Genomic DNA, 17,551 nt, shown 5'->3' on the forward strand with positions numbered 1-17,551 from the left:
CGGACCGGACAGCCCCGCAGAAGCCCTCGGCGGGAGCCACTCTATCCGACTCTCCCACCCGGGACAGAACTAGCGGGAGGCAGTGCCCCAGGCGGCGACGCGACGGTGAAGGCTACACCGGGGGCTGCCCGCCGAGTCGCCTAAGTGCCTCGCCTTCGGGGACCGAGCTGGCAAGCGCCAAGCTGGGGCCGCCGCAGCCGAGCCGGGAACCGCGTTTGCCCGGGCCGAGGCGGAAGCCGGAGCATTTGGGGGACGGGACCGCGGGAACCCGGAAACGCCTGGGCCGCACCAGGCTCGCGGCGGCTGAGGCGGCTGGAGCCGGCGGCTCAGGGCGTCAAGGGTCGCGGGGGACCCAGCGGGCTGGCCAGCCTTGGCTGCCGGGCGGAGCCGAGTCGCCGCCCGGGGTGCGCGCAGCCGGGGGAGCTGCGCGGGAGGTGAGCGTGGGGCGCCCCTGGGGGGAGGCGGGCGCAGGGCAGCAGGCTGCTGCGGCAGCGGCCGGCCGGGGCGCTAGAGGCTGCCGGTGGCGTGGGGGCGGGCGGCGCAGCTCCGGGAGGAGGAGGAGGAGGAAAAGGTGTGCGGGGGCCTGATGGAAAGTCCGTCCGAGTGAAGGGGACGGGGTCGAGATAAGCACGGGGGGGGGGAGCGAATGAAGTGACACGTTGTACCTCCGAGGGACGACGTGCAGAATGTGTTGGGTGGAGGAGGAAAGGGCCCGAGGAAAGGGGTGTGTCGAGCGAATGAAGACGGCTCTGTGTGCCTCCGAGCCTAGGGCGTGGGGAGCCCCGTGGCCGGCGGGCCCGGCTGGCCGTCATTCCTTCCGTGAAGGTCCCTGGAGCTCCCGCTCCGAGAGTGGCCCTGCGGTAGGCGCCGATCCAGCCGACGGGGACCCTGCAGTCGCAGGGACTTGGAGAGATGGAAGGGCTGTCCTTGGTAAGGCTGGTAGCGCCGCGGCAGGGGCGGTCCGGAGCCGGGCGAGATTCCTATCGGGAGCTGTGCGCGCGCGCGCGCCCGTGTGCTGGAGGGGTGCGGGGGAGGGGTTCTGAGGGTTGAGGGAGGGAGGGTTTTCATAGTATTTATTTAACCAGCTAACCACCTTTCAGGAACGCGGGTTCAAATGAGTTAAAGAACGATACTGAATGATGAAATGGGCCTTGCTTGGCCAGCCGCTTCCATGTCATTACTTTATAGTAGCAAGACTGAATCTTTTATTATGTTCTTATCACATGCAGTCTTTGAAAATGGAATCGGGAGTTTTTGGTTTTCAGTCAACATTCAGCTTTGATAGTTAAAGATGAAATCTGGTACAGTTTCTCACTTGGTGGCCTTATTTGCATTGGCAAACTCTGGTTGTTTCCTTTAAGGGAATGTTAAGTTTATATGAATGGTTCTAACATTTCCTACCCAACACGGCCTCTTAAGTACAGATTCTGGTTTTTCAGCGTCTCAGTTTACTTCCCCCCTTTTTCCTTCCCGCAGTCTCCGTGCTAAATGTGGTGCTTCTCCCTTATTTGCAATATAGCAGTGGCTTCCAAAGTGGACTTGCTTCCCTCAATCTGTCCCCCTTCCAGTCACTCCCCTCCATACTGCTTCTTAAAAGATAGCTTATGCAATCCCTGGTCACTCTTCCCTCAGAAGTACTCAGTGACCTTCTATTGGCTCCAACATACATTTAAAATTATTTAGGGTGGCATTCAAAACTTTTCAAAATTGCAGCTGTCCATAGCTCCAATTAGATCATTATGTCCCTTTCATTTTTTTGAATTACTTTATCCCACATAATTTATTTATTCATTTATTTATTTATTTATTTATTTTTAGCTAAGCTGCTGTAGTTACTTGGAAATGTTATTTCTGAACATGCTGTGTGCCTACCGCCTTGGACTTTGCTTGCATCCTTCCTTCTACAAGGATCTTCCTTACTATCTTTGTAGAGATTCTACTTATTCTTTTTTTTTTTTAATTTAGATTTTATTTATTTATTTGACAGGGAGAGAGAGAGAGAGACCATGTGCACAAGCATGTGGAGCAGCAAGCAGAGGGAGAGGGAGAAGCAGGCTCCCTTTTTTTTTTTTTTTTTAAAGATTTTATTTATTTATTTGACAGAGAGATCACAAGTAGGCAGAGAGGCAGGCAGAGAGAGAGAAGGAAACAGGCTCCCTGCTGAGCAGAGAACCCGATGCAGGGCTCCATCCCAGGACCCTGGGATCATGACCTGAGCCGAAGGCAGAGGCTTTAACCCACTGAGCCACCCACGCGCCCAATTTATAACTTTAAATATTTGTTAATTTGCATTTTACTGTGGTTATTTGAGGAATTTGTCTATACTCCCTCAAAGATTTATTACTAGGATCAAACATGGACCAGAAAGGCAAATTCAATTATACAATTATTAATAAAATCTGAAATAAGTTTACATCACCACACAAGAATTAATCCTTGCCTCCAGGGTCACTTGTATCACAACGTGTATCCCGTTGTCCAGCTTCAGCTTACAGGGCTTTAGCAAAAGGGGAGTTTTTGTTTTTAGTGATTCCAAGTCGGAAGGATGGGAGAAAGTTGGAAATGTTAGTTTGGATAGTCATAGCAAGATAGTGGAGGAAAATAGAGGAATTCAGGATCCAGTCCAGTTCATAGGTAGATAACAAAACCTCAGAGACAATAAACAGGACTGGAATCTTATATCCACAATAGTGGGCTACTGAAATATAATTTTATTTCTCTACAGTCATCTCCATTTCTACCAAAGGTAAGCAGTATGACTAATTTGCATGCAAGATCAGTCTAGTTTCATTAAACTTGGTTTGAATATTTATGTAAAAATAGCAATTAGCCATGTAGACTCTTTTAAAGTCTGCCTTGCTGGAACTTTTCAAAAGTAATCTCTGAGTGGACTTTTAAAAGCTTCTCAAGGCTAGGACGCCAAGCCAAGGATTCACTGTAAGACTGCCTGCAATACCTTTAGAATTGGGTGACTTCCTTTCTTCTCTCTTCTAGAGGTCTCTAAGAGATCCTGAGGTTCTTGGGCCTGCCAGGAATTGACCTCTTCCTTACTCCCCTGATAAGACTGAGAACCCAGAAAGCAAGATACCAGTTGAGCTTTTTTTTTTTTTTTTTTGAAGGGGCATTATTGGCTTTATATAGTCAATCTTAGTTTCTTAAAGTTGTCTGGTCATATAGGATATTATGCCCATCCTTCTCTGACATTTGACTGAAATGTCAGTCAAAACTTGGGCAGTATAGCCAGTATTTCAAGTTGTATCTTATTACAGGGAGTACAGATTCATATTGAACTTATACAAATAACTATATTGCCATGAGACTAAAAATCCTAAGGGTTTCTGAATTCTGGGTGGAATTAGGTAAGGAGAAAAAGACAAAGGTTTAATTTTGTTTATCCAGGTACCCTTTTCCAAATTGTTGTAAGTTATAAAAAGCTTAAGAGAAAAGGTTTCCTTAAATCTTTTATTTTTTAAAATTTTTAAAAAAGATTTTATGTATTTATTTGACACAGAGAGAGCATGAGTAGGGGTGGGGGAGAGGGAGAAGCAAGCTCCCAGTGGAGCGGGAAGCCCAACTTGGGGCTCCCAGGACCCTGAGATCAGGGCTTGAGCTGAAGGCAGATGCTTAACCAATTGAGCCACCTAGGCACTCCTTAAATCTTTTAAACAAAATGTTAAAGAACCAACAGTGTTTCAAACAAGAACTCAAAAATTACAATGATTCTCATCAGTTTATTCAGTCCCATTTAACTTCTTGTTTTTCTTGATTATGGGTTTGTAGTTTTATGAATCCATCAGTTTTTTCCATGGAATTCTGAAAATTCTTCCCTAGTATGATATTTAAGTTGTCAGAAACCTGTATTCTAGAGTACTTGCCAGAATTCTTTCCATGAATCTTTTTGAAGACAAGCATTTTTGGATTATAGCAGCTTGGAAAAGCTTTCATGAAAGAATCAGTTTAAAAAAATAACTGTCTATAAATGAAAAAGACTTAAAATGGCCATGGTTAAAGATTTGATCAGAGTTCATTTCTAATGCAGTTGACAAGGACATTTGGTTATTTCTGTGACACATACTTTAAGATGATAACGAATTCTGACTAATTACATTATACCAGACTATATCATATTTTAAGAAATTTTATACAATTTCTGAAACACATTTTTTTTTAAAGATTTTATTTATTTATTTGACAGAGAGAAATCACAAGTAGATGGAGAGGCAGGCAGAGAGAGAGAGAGGGAAGCAGGCTCCCCGCTGAGCAGAGAGCCCGATGCGGGATTCGATCCCAGGACCCTGAGATCATGACCTGAGCTGAAGGCAGCAGCTTAACCCACTGAGCCACCCAGGCGCCCTCTGAAACACATGTTAATAACATCCTTCATACAAATATAACCCAGGAAGGTTAAATATCACTTATTTAGCAAGGTTTTCTATATAATTTGACATATCAAATAAACCTAATTAGTTTGACATTTCTTTTTTTATAAGGAGCTAGAACAAATCTTTTGAGATGTTTCAGCGACCCTCTGGAACAAATCAAAGATCCAGGTCCAAAAGACTTCATTTAGGATTTGATTTGGGGGAATTTTGCCAAACATATTAAAATGTTTTAAAACACATGATTAAATAGGATCGTAGGTCCTGTGAAACAATCCCTTTAACATAGATATATATATATATAAAACCTTCGCTCTTTTAATAGAGAAGCCTGTTTTCTTAAGTAATCAAAGACCTGATAAAGAAAATGAGAAACACAGGAAGTTATTTTGATAAAACACTGGATCTTTGTTTTCTAGGCAGGTTACTTTAAAGATAAAGGAAAACCTTTCACAGTCTTATCAGGAGTAGACCCATAGTCCAAGAAAACTTTGTTCTTTAAGGAGAAACAAGACTCAATTCTAGGTACCTGGGTACCTCAGTTTGTTAAGTGTCTACCTTCAACGCAGGTCCTGATCCTGGGATCCTGGGATTGATTCCCGTGTCAGGCTCCCTGCTCAGTGAGGAGTCTGCTTCTTCCTCTCCCTCTGCTTCCCTCTCTCTGTGTCAAATAAATAAATAAAATATTTTTTTAAAAAAGACTCAGTTCTAGTTTTACAGCAATGTACTTTTGATATTAAGGCTCGTTTTTATAACCCCTGTAATTAATGCATTCAATTTTAGCCACTTGACCACTCAAAATAAGTTTCTTCTCTCTCTCTCTCTTCTCAGCTTTCTATATCTATTCAGTGTTTGTCTTTTATTTTGCTCTTTCTCATTATGGAAAAACCAATAATTCTACTTTAGGGCAAAATTAGTCCTTTTTTTTTTTTTGCTCTTGACAAAAACATATCTCCATATCTTATAGTTTTCATACCAAAACACATCTGCCTTCTATGTATACAGAGTTCCCCCCTTATTTCTAGTATTTTAATTACATATATTAATTAGAATTCTTAATTCTTAGAATGCTTAATTCTAGTGAAAACTAGGAAGTAAGTAATTGTGAAATGTTTGTCATACACCAACATTCTGGTTAACTCAGAGATATACTACAACCAACCCCTCTTTTCTTTTTTTTGTAAACGTAGTTGCTGACTATCCATCATTTAACTAGACTTCTCAAATCTCTAAGGACATACGTCTCCAAAAAGATTTGGGAAACTATTCAAGCAGACATAAAAAATAATTATTGTTGAAAAGTTCATTTATGAATTTTTGTATTTTTAAATTTTTTTACATTTAAACTTTTATTTAATTCACTTGTTTTAGAAACATACGTTTCGGGGCGCCTGGGTGGCTCAGTGGGTTAAAGCCTCTGCCTTCGGCTCAGGTCATGATCCCAGGGTCCTGGGATCGAGCCCCGCATCGGGCTTTCTGCTCAGCAGGGAGCCTGCTTCCTCCTCTCTCTCTCTCTGCCCACCTCTCTGTCTACTTGTGATCTCTGTCAAATAAATAAATAAAATCTTAAAAAAAAATAAAAAATAAAAACATACGTTTCAATTACTCATGAAAATTTCATGAGACATTAAGCAGCTAGCCATGTTATTATTTTTCTTGCTGACAAATTTTGTAACATTAAGCAGCTAGTCATCTTATGGTTTTTCTTGCTGACAAATTTTGTAACATAGAGCTAATGTTGTGCTTATTTGACTTATAAACCCAGCTAGAAAAGCTGTATGTCTGCATTATATTTAATGCTGTCAACTTTGTTTTTGTTGTTTTAGCTAAACCAACAATATTCTTATTTGCCAAAGATTACCTGAGTCATGTGAACTTAAAAACATTTGTGTTAGTTTCTGTATTTCTCTCCAAGAATATTATATTAATATAGTATTCCCTTTTCCCATAATCTAATTAATTGAGCTCTTTTATAGACTACTTTTGGCAAGACCATCTAGAGGTAGAAAAATATCACACATGTAAAACACACAAACAGAAATGAGATCTTATGGCTTTTGTTTTAAATTCTTAACCATGTGTTAGGTACAGTAATAGAAAGCTCACTAGTTTATGTAAAAGAAATTGTGTGTCTGATAGATAGAATAAGGTGAGGTTACCTGCTTAGATGGCTAAAGCTTTTTACTAATGTTTGTTGAAAAGACTTTTTTTTCCCTTAAGTTTATTTATTTAAGCAATCTCTATACCAAACCTGGGGCTTGAACTCATGACCCTGAGATCAAGAGTCATACACTTCTCTGAGTGAGCCAGCTGGATGCTCTGAGAAGACTTTTTAAGATTGTTCGTTTGCCCAGTATCCAGATAACTCCCTTTCCCTTTTCAGCATCAGGGTAATTGTCTCTAACTCTCTTAGAGATCCTGATGGAGGATAGGGGTCTTAAAGTTCAAATGACTATAGGCTAAAGTGGGGAGAGAGAAATCTTACAGGGGTAGAAAGAGGGATGGTGGAGATAGGGGCCTGAAGGAGTCAAGGCAAATGGGTAGAATATTGAAGTTGGCTAAAGGAGGAAGAAGGAGCAGAAGTAATGGGAAGGTAGAGAGGTCTTAGAAGAGCCAGTTTGGGAAGATCTTAGGTTTCCCAAAGAAGCCAGTGAAGTTCCAGATTATCCTCAACAAAATCATGCCAATAAGAAGGAGGTAGACAGAGGTGGCAGAGTATATAGCTAGCAGGGGTTCAAGAAGAGGATTTCAGTGGCCTGAAAAGTTCTCACGAGAAGCATAGTATGGAATAGAACAGAGAGGCATTAAAGAACAAATAATTCCCATCAGGCTCCAAATACCAGCTTCCAATTAGATTAACTTGACCATAGAGCTCCTTTAAAAATCCTTTCAAATATCTTATCAGGTTTCAGCTGGGACAAACAGTAAATATTCCTGGCAGTACTGAACTCCTTTTTAAAAATATTTAAAAAAAAAATTTTTTTTTTAAACCAAAGGTAAGCATATCGAGTGACTCACAACCAAAACCAATAAGCCTTTTATGACTCAATCATGATGCAAGAAATATCTCCAGAGAAGGTAAAAAAGATGCAGCCCTCCCAAGGTCCAGAAGCACTATTAAAGATAGCCAAAAGAAAGAGACATGTCTCCAATTCATCCCCCACCCCCAAACAACTGGCAGCAGTCAGTAGGATGCTAGCTTCCAATGGAGTGCAACCCCCATTTCTGTCTAGCTCCTATTCTATATTCTGTATTCTTTTTCTTACGACTTCTAACCTAATGGTTGAGCCACTTGCACACCCAAGAACTGATAACCTGCATGCCCCAGGCAGGCAGAAAGCCAAGCCAAATTTTAGAGCACAAAATGAGATAAATAGGGAAGGAATAGCTGCACTTTAGGAGGCAAGGATCAATAACCAGTGGGTACCCTAAAACCAAATTCCCGAGAATCTTAATTCAGAGAACTAATATTTACAGATGTTTTCCTTCTGCTAATCTGATTTGGAAAGGAAGAGGCCATATGAAATTTTACCTTCTTCTCTTGACTGGGTGTTATATAGACAGATCAAGGAGAGCTGATTTGGTAAGAATTCTTACCCATCTCTGGCCTCTGCTGGTTCTTCCAGGATCCCATCTGTGAGCTGTAGAGTGCATAGGGTATCTCAGCAATCCCATCTTTTGTCACCAAAAACTGTAGGGGAAGAAACTAATTTTCTCTCTGATCTTCTGAGTTCCTAGCCGAGACTGCCATCATAAAAGACAGATTAACAAGAGAAAAACAGAGGCTTATTAACATATGTTCTCCATATATACAGTGTATACACTCAGGGAAAATGAGTAACTCAAAGGAGTAGCTTTAGAATTCAGAATTAAATACCATTCTGAGAGGGAAAGGGGAAGAGAGATGTAGGCCTCTTAGGGGAAAATAAGCGATTTTTAGGAAAGATGAATGGACCCTTAGAAGAATATGTAAGAGTTAAGATAGTTTGTGGCAAAGTTTATCTGGGTATGATGTTAACTTCTAATCTTCTATAGTGAGTCAATCCTCCCTAGTTGACGAAACTCCTCTGGGGAGGGGGGATTTATGACAACTGAGTTGCTTGTAGAGGATTTGTTTTTAGATAGAAGAGGAAGGTTTGGGGAAAGCCTCCCCTGCATTTGCTGTTTTTTAAGTACCTACAGCATGAAATAACCAATATGCTAAAGTGGCTCATTTTGCAGGTGGCATATTCTATTTTCTTTCACCCCCATTTTCTAGATGAGAACATTAAAGGTCGAATAACTGGCCCTAGGTTCTGCACAAACTCTACACTGCTTCAGTTATATTCAATATGCATATAGTTTGTATCTTCAGATGTGTCTTTTTTTTCTTAAGGTTTTATTTATTTATTTGAGAGAGACAGAGTACAAATTGCAGGGGGCAGGGTAGGCAGAGGGAGAGGAAGAAGCAGATTCCTCATTGAACAAGGAGCCTGATGCAGGGCTCTATCCCAGGATCTGAGCTGAAGGCAGACACTTAACTGACTGAGCCTCAGATGTGTCTTTCACACAGTGAGAACTCAATATGATGAATGAAGGAAAGATACACATTAGAATCAACTGAAATAACCTCAGTTAAAGCCCAGTCTTACCATTCAGTAGCTGCGAAGTACAACTTTTGAGGTTTTTCCTTCTCCTAAAAGTTTTAGACAGGGAGCTTTTTATTTTATATTAATCTGCTGTGGAATTTTTGTGTATGTGTATGAAACTGCAAAAAAAAATTAAGAGTAAATTGTAGACTTGTCAGTAACTAAAATCCAACCAGCAGTTAATAATGTCATTTACCATCATTATTTGAACATCATCATACCAGCAGTTAATATTGTTACTCATGTGTATGAATTTATTATTAAAGTTCAGATCATGAATTGATAGCTAAGCATTAGATGTCAACTCTCCAAAAGCAAGTCAATCCTCAGTATATTCAACTTAATTGTCTGGTTTAATGAAGGAGTGTAGTGCTGTGTTTATATAATTTTAGTGAACTTTTAAATGTTGTTTGCTAGGTAGATTTGAGAGTGTTTGGTATATAAATATGAGAGTTTTTACTTTATAAGCTTGAATGTTATGCAGCTTCTCTATTTAAATTGGCTGCCCAGAATTCTTACCAGTTTATCATTCAGATTGGAGGTACCACTCAAAAAACAAAGAACCAGTTGCTGTATGGAGATAAGTGTTTTGATTGAAAAAGCATGATGGATCAGGAAATACAATAGAAATTAGAGTTAAGGTGAAGCTGAAACTATTTTAAAAAATTTTTTTTATTTAAGGATTTTATTTTATTTATTTGACAGAGAGAGATCACAAGTAGGCAGAGAGACAGGCAGAGAGAGAGAGAGGAGGAAGCAGTCTCCTTGCCAAGCAGAGAGCCCGATACAGGACTAGATCCCAGGACCCTGAGATCATGACCTGAGCTGAAGGCAGAGGCTTAAGCCACTGAGCCACCCAGGTGCCCGAAGCTGAAACTTTTAAGTCACAACAGGTAAAATGCTAAAAAAGAAGATCATTCCAATAAGAGAGTGTCTACATACACCTTTTACCCGTTCTGCTTACTTTTTCTGTAAAAGCAGGATATGAAGTTTTTTCTAAATTCATATGTTCTTTAAAACCAATTTTAAACACTTCTAGTAGCATTTTTTAACATGAGTAAGTCTTACAAAGGTATTCAGTGAATATTCAAATAAAGCACTAGAGTATTATAACCACTTCTTTTGATTCATAGCTTTTAATCCTCATAACCATGGTGTGAGGTACATACTCTCCCTTCCCCTCCATAGTATAGATGAGGGAAAGGAGGGACAGAGAGGTTAAATAATTTGCTCTATTTAGTGGTGGGGACAGAATGTGAAATTAGGCAATCTGAGTGCAGAGTTGTACTTTAATATACTATTCTGATTGGCCCTCTAAAACTTAGACGTTTTAAACACTTCGCCTTTACTACGAAGACCATGCAAAAGACTTACTGCAAAAATTAATAAGTCATGAATTGGTAGCTTTGACTGAGAGAAATCTTCCTTTATATCGGAGCTCTGACATGTTAGGCAAGGTAAATTATATACTTAATATCTCAGAACCTACAGGTTTTTAAGTATTTTTAAAAATTTTATTTATTTATTTGACAGAGAGAGAGAGACAGCGAGAGAGGGAACACAGGCAGAGGGAGCAGCAGAGGGAGAGGGAGAAGCAGGCTCCCCACTGAGCAGGGGAGACTGATGTGGGACTCAATCCCAAAACCCTGGGATCATGACCTGAGTCAAAGGCAGATGTTTAAGCTACTGAGCCACCACGTGCCCTAGAACTTGCAACATTTACAGATTAAATGAGATTTAAATGGGATAATGCCTATAAAGCACCTAGCACAATGTCTGATATGCTGTAGGTACTCAGTAGATGTTCTTTTATTAATTTAACTTGTGAAGTTACAATTATTAGGAAACATTTATCGGAAACATGTTTTGACATGGGTGCCTGCATCTTTTATGTATTATACAGAGAAACTTAATCTTTGAGGGTCATTCTTCCCTTCTGAGAATTTACATATGGTAGAGTTTATTTGTTCTTTTATAAATTCAACATAGAGTATATGCCTATTATGTGACATATCCTGGTAAGGAGCTGCAGGAAATACAATGATGAGTAAAACACGGAAATGCGTATATGTCAATAAGTTAGACTGATAAAATTTATAAGTGGTATTATAAAATATAAGTATAAAAATCACATTGGAATATGGTAGAGGAGAGGCTTTTTTAGTCAGCTTGAAACTTAAGAAAACTTCACTGAGAGTAGACTTGTATTTTGATACAAGAGAAAAAATTCTACAGATAAAGAAGAGGAAAGAAAAATTATAATTAAAGAAAAAAAAATTTTTTTTAAAGTAAGCTCCATGTCCAGTGAGGAGCTTGAACTCACAACCCTGAGATCAAGACCTGAGCTGGGATCAAGAGTTGGATGTTTAACTAACTGAGCCACCCAGGTGCCCCAAGGAAAGAGTTATTTTTAAAAAAGGGATATTTCTTTTAAGAATGCATGAAGAAAAAATGTTTGAGATAGATCATAGTTTATGGCAGAGAATTTAGGTTGGGGCCAGGTAGCGATGGACTGTTTTATGTGAGTTTGTCCTGTATCTTTTATTGGTAGGGAGTTAGTTAAATTTTACAAAAAGAGAAGGAATGAGGGGCGCCTGGGTGTCTCAGCCGGTTAAGTGTCCGCCTTTGCCTCAGGGGTCCTAGGACTGAGTCCCACATCCAGCTGCCTGCTTTGCAGAGAGCCTGCTTCTTTCCCTCTATTTGCCCCTACTTGTGCTTTCTTTCTCTTTGTCAAATAAATAAATAAAATAAAAAAAATAAATAAAAGGAATGTGATCAGATCTACATTTTCATAAGATACCAGCTATACGGAGATTTGAGTTGTGAGAGTCCGAAGGCTGTCCCATCAGTTGGGAGGCAGAGTGATGTAAGAACAGTAAATATTGAACAGGCGTAACTGAAATGTACTCAAAATCTATGTAGTTTATAAACCCATTGTATATATAAACTCCTAAGACTATAGGTTTACCTGGGAGTGGTAACACTTTCCTGTTTAGAAAGGGTGGTGGTTTAAAAAAAAGACAAAATCCAACCACTACATAGCATTTGAATTTTAGCAGTGGAATTTTGTCCTTGGGGGAGGGTGGTATTCTTCCATTAACTACTCAAACACAGTTAAATAGCTAGAGTTCAAAAAATTTTTTGCCCTTGACAATCTGTCAAACCATATATCCATAAATACCAGCTAGTTCTATATGTTCTATTAAGTTTCAGTTAAATTATTTTAAACAGTTTTCTAAAATTTTTACCATTTATGAGTGCTACAAAGAGAAGCATTTGGAAAACCTGGGTGGCCCAGTTGGTTGAATGTCTGCCTCCACTCAGGTCATTGTCCCAGGGTCCTGGATTTGAGTCCCACATCGGGTTCCTTGCTTAGCAGGGAGCCTACTTTCCTTCTGCCTGTCACTACCTCTTCTTGTGGTTGCTCACTCTCTCTCTCTCTCTGACAGATAAAGAAAAACCTTAAAAAAAAAAAAAGAAAAGAAAAACATCTTAAGGTCCCTGATCTTTCAAGTTTGGCCTCAGGCTGAATTAAATAGCTAAACATTATTCTTAATTGTCCCAGTACACTTTAATTAAAAAAAAAAAGATTTTATGTATTCATTTGCCAGAGAGAGAGAGAGTACAAGCAGGGAGAGCAGCAGGCAGAGTGAGAGGGAGAAGCAGGTTCTCTGCTGAGCAGGGACCAGATGTAGGACTGGATCCCAGGACCTGGGATCATGACCTGAGCCAAAAGCAGATGCTTAATGAACGGAGCCACCCAGGCTTCCTGGTAATTTTAATTCTTAAACATTTGAAAAAGTGCTAGAACCTTGTTATTAATGTTAGTACTTGGGGAATAACACTATCTTATAGAATGATTATATTATGTTTGACTTTATATTTTATAGATAGATATGTTTTAGATGGCATGTTTTGACATATGTAGTATACCTCAAATTGGGCAATATATCATGTTTAAAGGAATCCATTTGGGCGCCAGAGGGGCTTCAGTTGGTTAAAATATCCACCTTCAGCTCAGGTCATGATCCCAGGGTGCTGGGATCGAGCCCCACATTGGTTTCCCTGCTCAGCAGGGAGTGTGCTTCTCTCTCTCCTGCCTACTGCTCCCCCTGCTTATGCATGCTATTTCTCTCTCTCTGTCAAGTAAATAAATAAATTCTTATTTAAAAAAAAAAAGGAGTCAATTTGAGAATACTCCAGTGTGAACAGAAATTTTAAAATTGGAAATTGTTTTTTAGATTATAAATTCTTATCTGATTACTGCTGTTAATATTTCCAGTTACAAAAACAAAGACATGAATAAAAATAGTGATGATCTGTACTGTCTTTTGCTCTTTATGTCCTTTAAAATAGCAAAGAAATTGGTGTTTTCTAAAATAAGCATTAATAGAATTATTTTTTAACATTGGTCAAGTCCTTCCCTTCCCTATAGAAATATTATGGACATTGGGGAGGGTATGTGCTATGGTGAGTGCTGTGAAGTGTGTAAACCTGGCGATTCACAGACCTGTACCCCTGGGGATAAAAATATATGTATAGAAAAAATAATAAATAAATAAATAAATAAAAGAAATATTATTAACCATATAGTTTTGTGAAACAATGGATGGGCTTCAAATTTTCCATGACAGAACATCACTAGAGCAATATCTCACTTATTTGGTATCCTTGATTTTTTTTTTTATACTGAGTCTGACATTTATTTTAAATAATATTTATTAAGCACAGCACAAACTATGTGAGAGGAATTGTTGAAGACAGACACTTAACAACTGAGCCACCCTGTTGCCCTGTGAGAGGAGTTGTTGTACCACTCTCAGTATAAGCTTGTTATCCTGGTAACTGATTAATTCTTTTGAGTCCTGAAAACTTACTTTTAACCGTCTTCCTCCTAAACATTTTTTTTTTAAAGATTTTATTTATTTATTTGACAGACAGAGATCACAAGTAGGCAGAGAGGCAGGCAGAGAGAGAGAGAGAGAGAGGAGGAAGCAGGCTCCCCGCTGAGCAGAGAGCCCGATGCGGGACTCGATCCTGGGACCCCGAGATCATGACCCAAGCCGAAGGCAGCGGCTTAACCCACTGAGCCACCCAGGCGCCCCCTCCTAAACATTTTAAATGGTTTCTGCCTAAGTAGACATAGAATAGAGAACAATTAAATTTTAAAAATACACACACTTGTATTGATTTCCTGAGGCTTCTGTAAAAATTACCCCAGATTAGTTACTTATATTAAGAGAAAGATATTCTCCCATAGTTCTGGAGGCCAGAGATCCAAAATCAGCATCACTAGGCTGATGATAAAGTGTCAGCAGTGCTGCCTATACTCCCTCTGGAGGCTCTAAGGAAAAACCCATTCTTTTCTCTTCCAGCTTCTGGTGGGTGCTAGTCTTCCTTGGTTTGTGGCTCTATCACTAGTCTGCAAGGCCAGCATCTTCAGATCTCTCTATGGATCCATCTTCACAGTTTTGTCCTCTTAAGTATTTGTGTTCTCCTTTTCTGTCTGTCTTTTATGAGGTGTTTGTGCTGGTGTTTAGGGCGCACTTAGCTAATCCAGCATAATCTTCCAATCTCAGGATCCTTAATTTCATTTGCAAAATCTTTTTTCCCAAATAAGGTAACATTTACATGTTCTAGGGATTAGGGCCTATAGATTTAGGGGCCATTTTTCAGCCTGCTACAATCCTCAGGCATATTTTAATGTCGGGACATGTGCTAGGATATAGAGATTGTAAAAATGTGTAGAGTATAGGATACTGGGACCCTATGAAATTAAAAACTCAATTTGCTTTTTTTTCCTTTTCTTTTAAGATTTTATTCATTTATATGAGAAAGAGCATGAGCAGGAGCATAGGCAGACGGTGAAGCAGACTCCCTGCTGAACAGGGAGCCCAGTGCAGGGCTCAGTCCCAGGATCGGGGATCATGACTAGAAAGGCAGACACTTAACCAACTAGCCACCTAGGCATCCTTCAGTTTGCTTTTTATTTCAGGCCCATGACAGGATCAGACTTTGGACATGTTTTTCAGAAACACTGACTTAATAGCTAAAAGAGAGAAGTTGTCTTAGGCCTGTGATAGAAGCTTTCTGATACCTTACCTGGACCATGGGCTATAAATTTAGATTCTCAAGTTCATTATTGTCTTTCTCTAAGTTTTCTAGTTATTTTAGAAGAAAAAAAAATCACCTTTATATGCTGATTTTCAGAAAATATTTTGGTAGCAACTATTTGATCACCCAAAATCTCATGTTGATTATAGGTGTTTACAGGCTATAGTTTAAGTAACTTTTGCCTTAGCATGATGAACAACCACCAGTGTCTCCTTTACCACTGGTAATAGGGTCATTAATGGCCTTAAATCTAGTCAGATCAGAAAACTAATTCCAAATTACTTCCATTGTGGTTCTGTTACCCTAGAACCACATTTAGTACTACACACTGTATTAGGGTTCAATTGAGAAACAGAGCCCTTCACTGTTATAGGATAAGGATTTTATGGTATGAATAAGACCTTTCACAATTGTGGGGAAAGCAGGAGAAGTAAAAGTCTAAAAAGAGAGTGTTGTGGGGGAAAAAAAAAGAGCTCAGAGGATTACTGAAGAGTAACTAAAAGCAGCCTTCCCTCAAACACTAGTGTGGGTACACAAGTCAGAGCTTTCAAAGGAATCTAGGAAGCAAGGATGTCCTGTAGCCAAAATAGGACCATGTAATGGAGCTGGTGGAAAGGTGTATAGAAAGTTGTCTTGTGTCGCTGTCTTTTTCTGTCCATAGTCAAGAGTATGGTGGAGGGATGAGCCCATTTTTGTGCAATAGGATTGGCAGTTGTGAGGAAGAGCTGACCTAGTGCAGGAAAGAGTGAGGACAACTGGAATCTAATTCTCTGTTTCAGTTTTACCAGATTTAACCCTGAGTATTCCTGAGAGTAATGGCTCTTTGTCACTCTCTCCCCCAAGTTTTGTGCAGACTTGTGTTTAGCCAGTTCTAACCTAGCACTATACAGAGTAAAGGACTTAGGGAGATACGTTTGAGTTTAACTAAGTTGACATAAGGTACCATTTTCCTATGATATTTTTCTCGTGCACCCTATATCAAAGCAGTTTACATACTTATACTATTTCTTGAGTTGTTTGAATAATGTGTCTTTCAAGCTAGAGGATAAACTTCATGAAGAAACAGACTATATGTGTCTTGGTCATCATGGTGTATCCAATGCCTAAGTATCCTATGTATTAAATATTTTTTTATTTTTAAAATTTTTTAAATTTTTAAAAAAGATTTTATTTATTTATTTCACAGAGATCACAAGTAAGCAGAGAGGCAGGTAGAGAGAGAGGGGGAAGCAGGCTCCCTGACGAGCAGAGAGCCGGATGCCGGGCTCGATCCCAGGACCCTGGGATCATGACCTGAGCCGAAGGCAGAGGCTTTAACCCACTGAGCCACCCAGGTGCCCCCCCCCTTTTTTAAGAATATCTTTAACTTCTCTCTTTAGCTGTAAGTGGAGGAAATGCCATAGTGGAAGGTGGTAGGGCAGAATAGCACAGAGATGGGGAAATGGGAGACTGAAGCGCAACACATTCAACGGGGATCTTAGAGCTATACTTACTAGACCATTATGTTTTCCAAATTACTGACATTACATAGAGTATAATAATACTGAACAATTTTTAATCTAAAAATTAGAATGCAAATAGTTTTTATATTTGTGTAGTTGAAGAAATACTTGAGTGTTATCAATTTAACTGAATATAAGAATGAAAATTCTGCAGTAGTGAAAGAACAAGTTAAAAATTGACAGTACTGTAATTTACATACAGGTAATATTTGCCTATGTAAACCGACACTTGACACATTGAGGAAGAAAGGGAAGGAGAAACAATGAAAAGTTGTTTTACTTAGAATGTAACAGGAACCTTAGATAGTAAAGTGTTGATTATTAAGTGTTACTGAGCAGGATTGTGCCCTGCACTTAAAAGTGAACTAATTTAGTGGTAGTTATTATTTCTATCATAGAAATAAAATTGGTTATATAGATAGTATAAATTATCTTTGACTCATTTTTCTTTCACTTTTATAAAAAATAAAATTTTTGGATTTCCTACAAGATTATTATGGATTTCAAGTAGGACATATTGTTGCTACTTTTAGGACCTGCTGTGGCTACTTCTGAGGTAGTTTGAAAGGATGGTATATAAATGCCAGTGTCAGAAGAAAAGGCAGTTGTGATGAATTTTATTTGTCAATATTTAGCATACAGTTATAGGTTGCAGTTTTAAAGTTTGGCATCATGGAAAACAGTGGACAAAAAATTGCAACTGAGGTCAGTATTTTTGTATGTATTTATTTTTCTGTTCATTTACTTGGGAAAATCTTAAAAGATGTGTTTTGAACAAGTAACTGTTTCTGAATAGCATATAATGTGAACTGATATTTGCCTAGCATTTTATAATTGTGTGTTTTCATATGTACTCTATTGTGTCATTAACTTCTAGTAGTTATTATATTGCACTTAGGAATATATTTCAGAACTAGTGTTTAGAAAA

At 39.2% G+C, this 17,551-nt stretch overlaps 1 protein-coding gene and 1 long non-coding RNA gene across 4 annotated transcripts in view; one reads left to right on the top strand and one right to left on the bottom strand.

Moving 5' to 3' along the window:
* Positions 1 to 308: 308 nt before the first annotated feature.
* Positions 309 to 17,551, top strand: part of SLC35A3 (solute carrier family 35 member A3) — a 51,960-nt gene continuing 34,717 nt past the window's right edge. Inside the window, exon 1 of one of the 3 annotated variants that reach the window (XM_045064905.1) lies at positions 309 to 434. Coding sequence is in view for 1 of the 3 variants with exons in the window: in XM_004775189.3 (XP_004775246.2) it covers positions 913 to 930 (18 nt within the window). In the remaining 2 variants the exon portion in view is untranslated. Of the gene's footprint in view, positions 435 to 516; positions 931 to 17,551 lie in introns of those variants that run through there. The other 2 variants (XR_006601834.1, XM_004775189.3) reach the window with 2 other exon arrangements.
* Positions 4,281 to 9,708, bottom strand: LOC123387369. The gene is made up of 3 exons (XR_006601835.1): positions 9,011 to 9,708; positions 7,977 to 8,123; positions 4,281 to 5,040 (listed from the first exon to the last, which is right to left on the bottom strand). It is a non-coding gene; the product is annotated as an uncharacterized LOC123387369 (long non-coding RNA).

The sequence above is a fragment of the Mustela putorius genome, unplaced genomic scaffold (genome assembly GCF_011764305.1).
Source record: "Mustela putorius furo isolate JIRA1106 unplaced genomic scaffold, ASM1176430v1.1 tig00003853_pilon_pilon_pilon, whole genome shotgun sequence".
In the NCBI taxonomy this organism is placed as follows: Eukaryota; Metazoa; Chordata; class Mammalia; order Carnivora; family Mustelidae; genus Mustela; species Mustela putorius.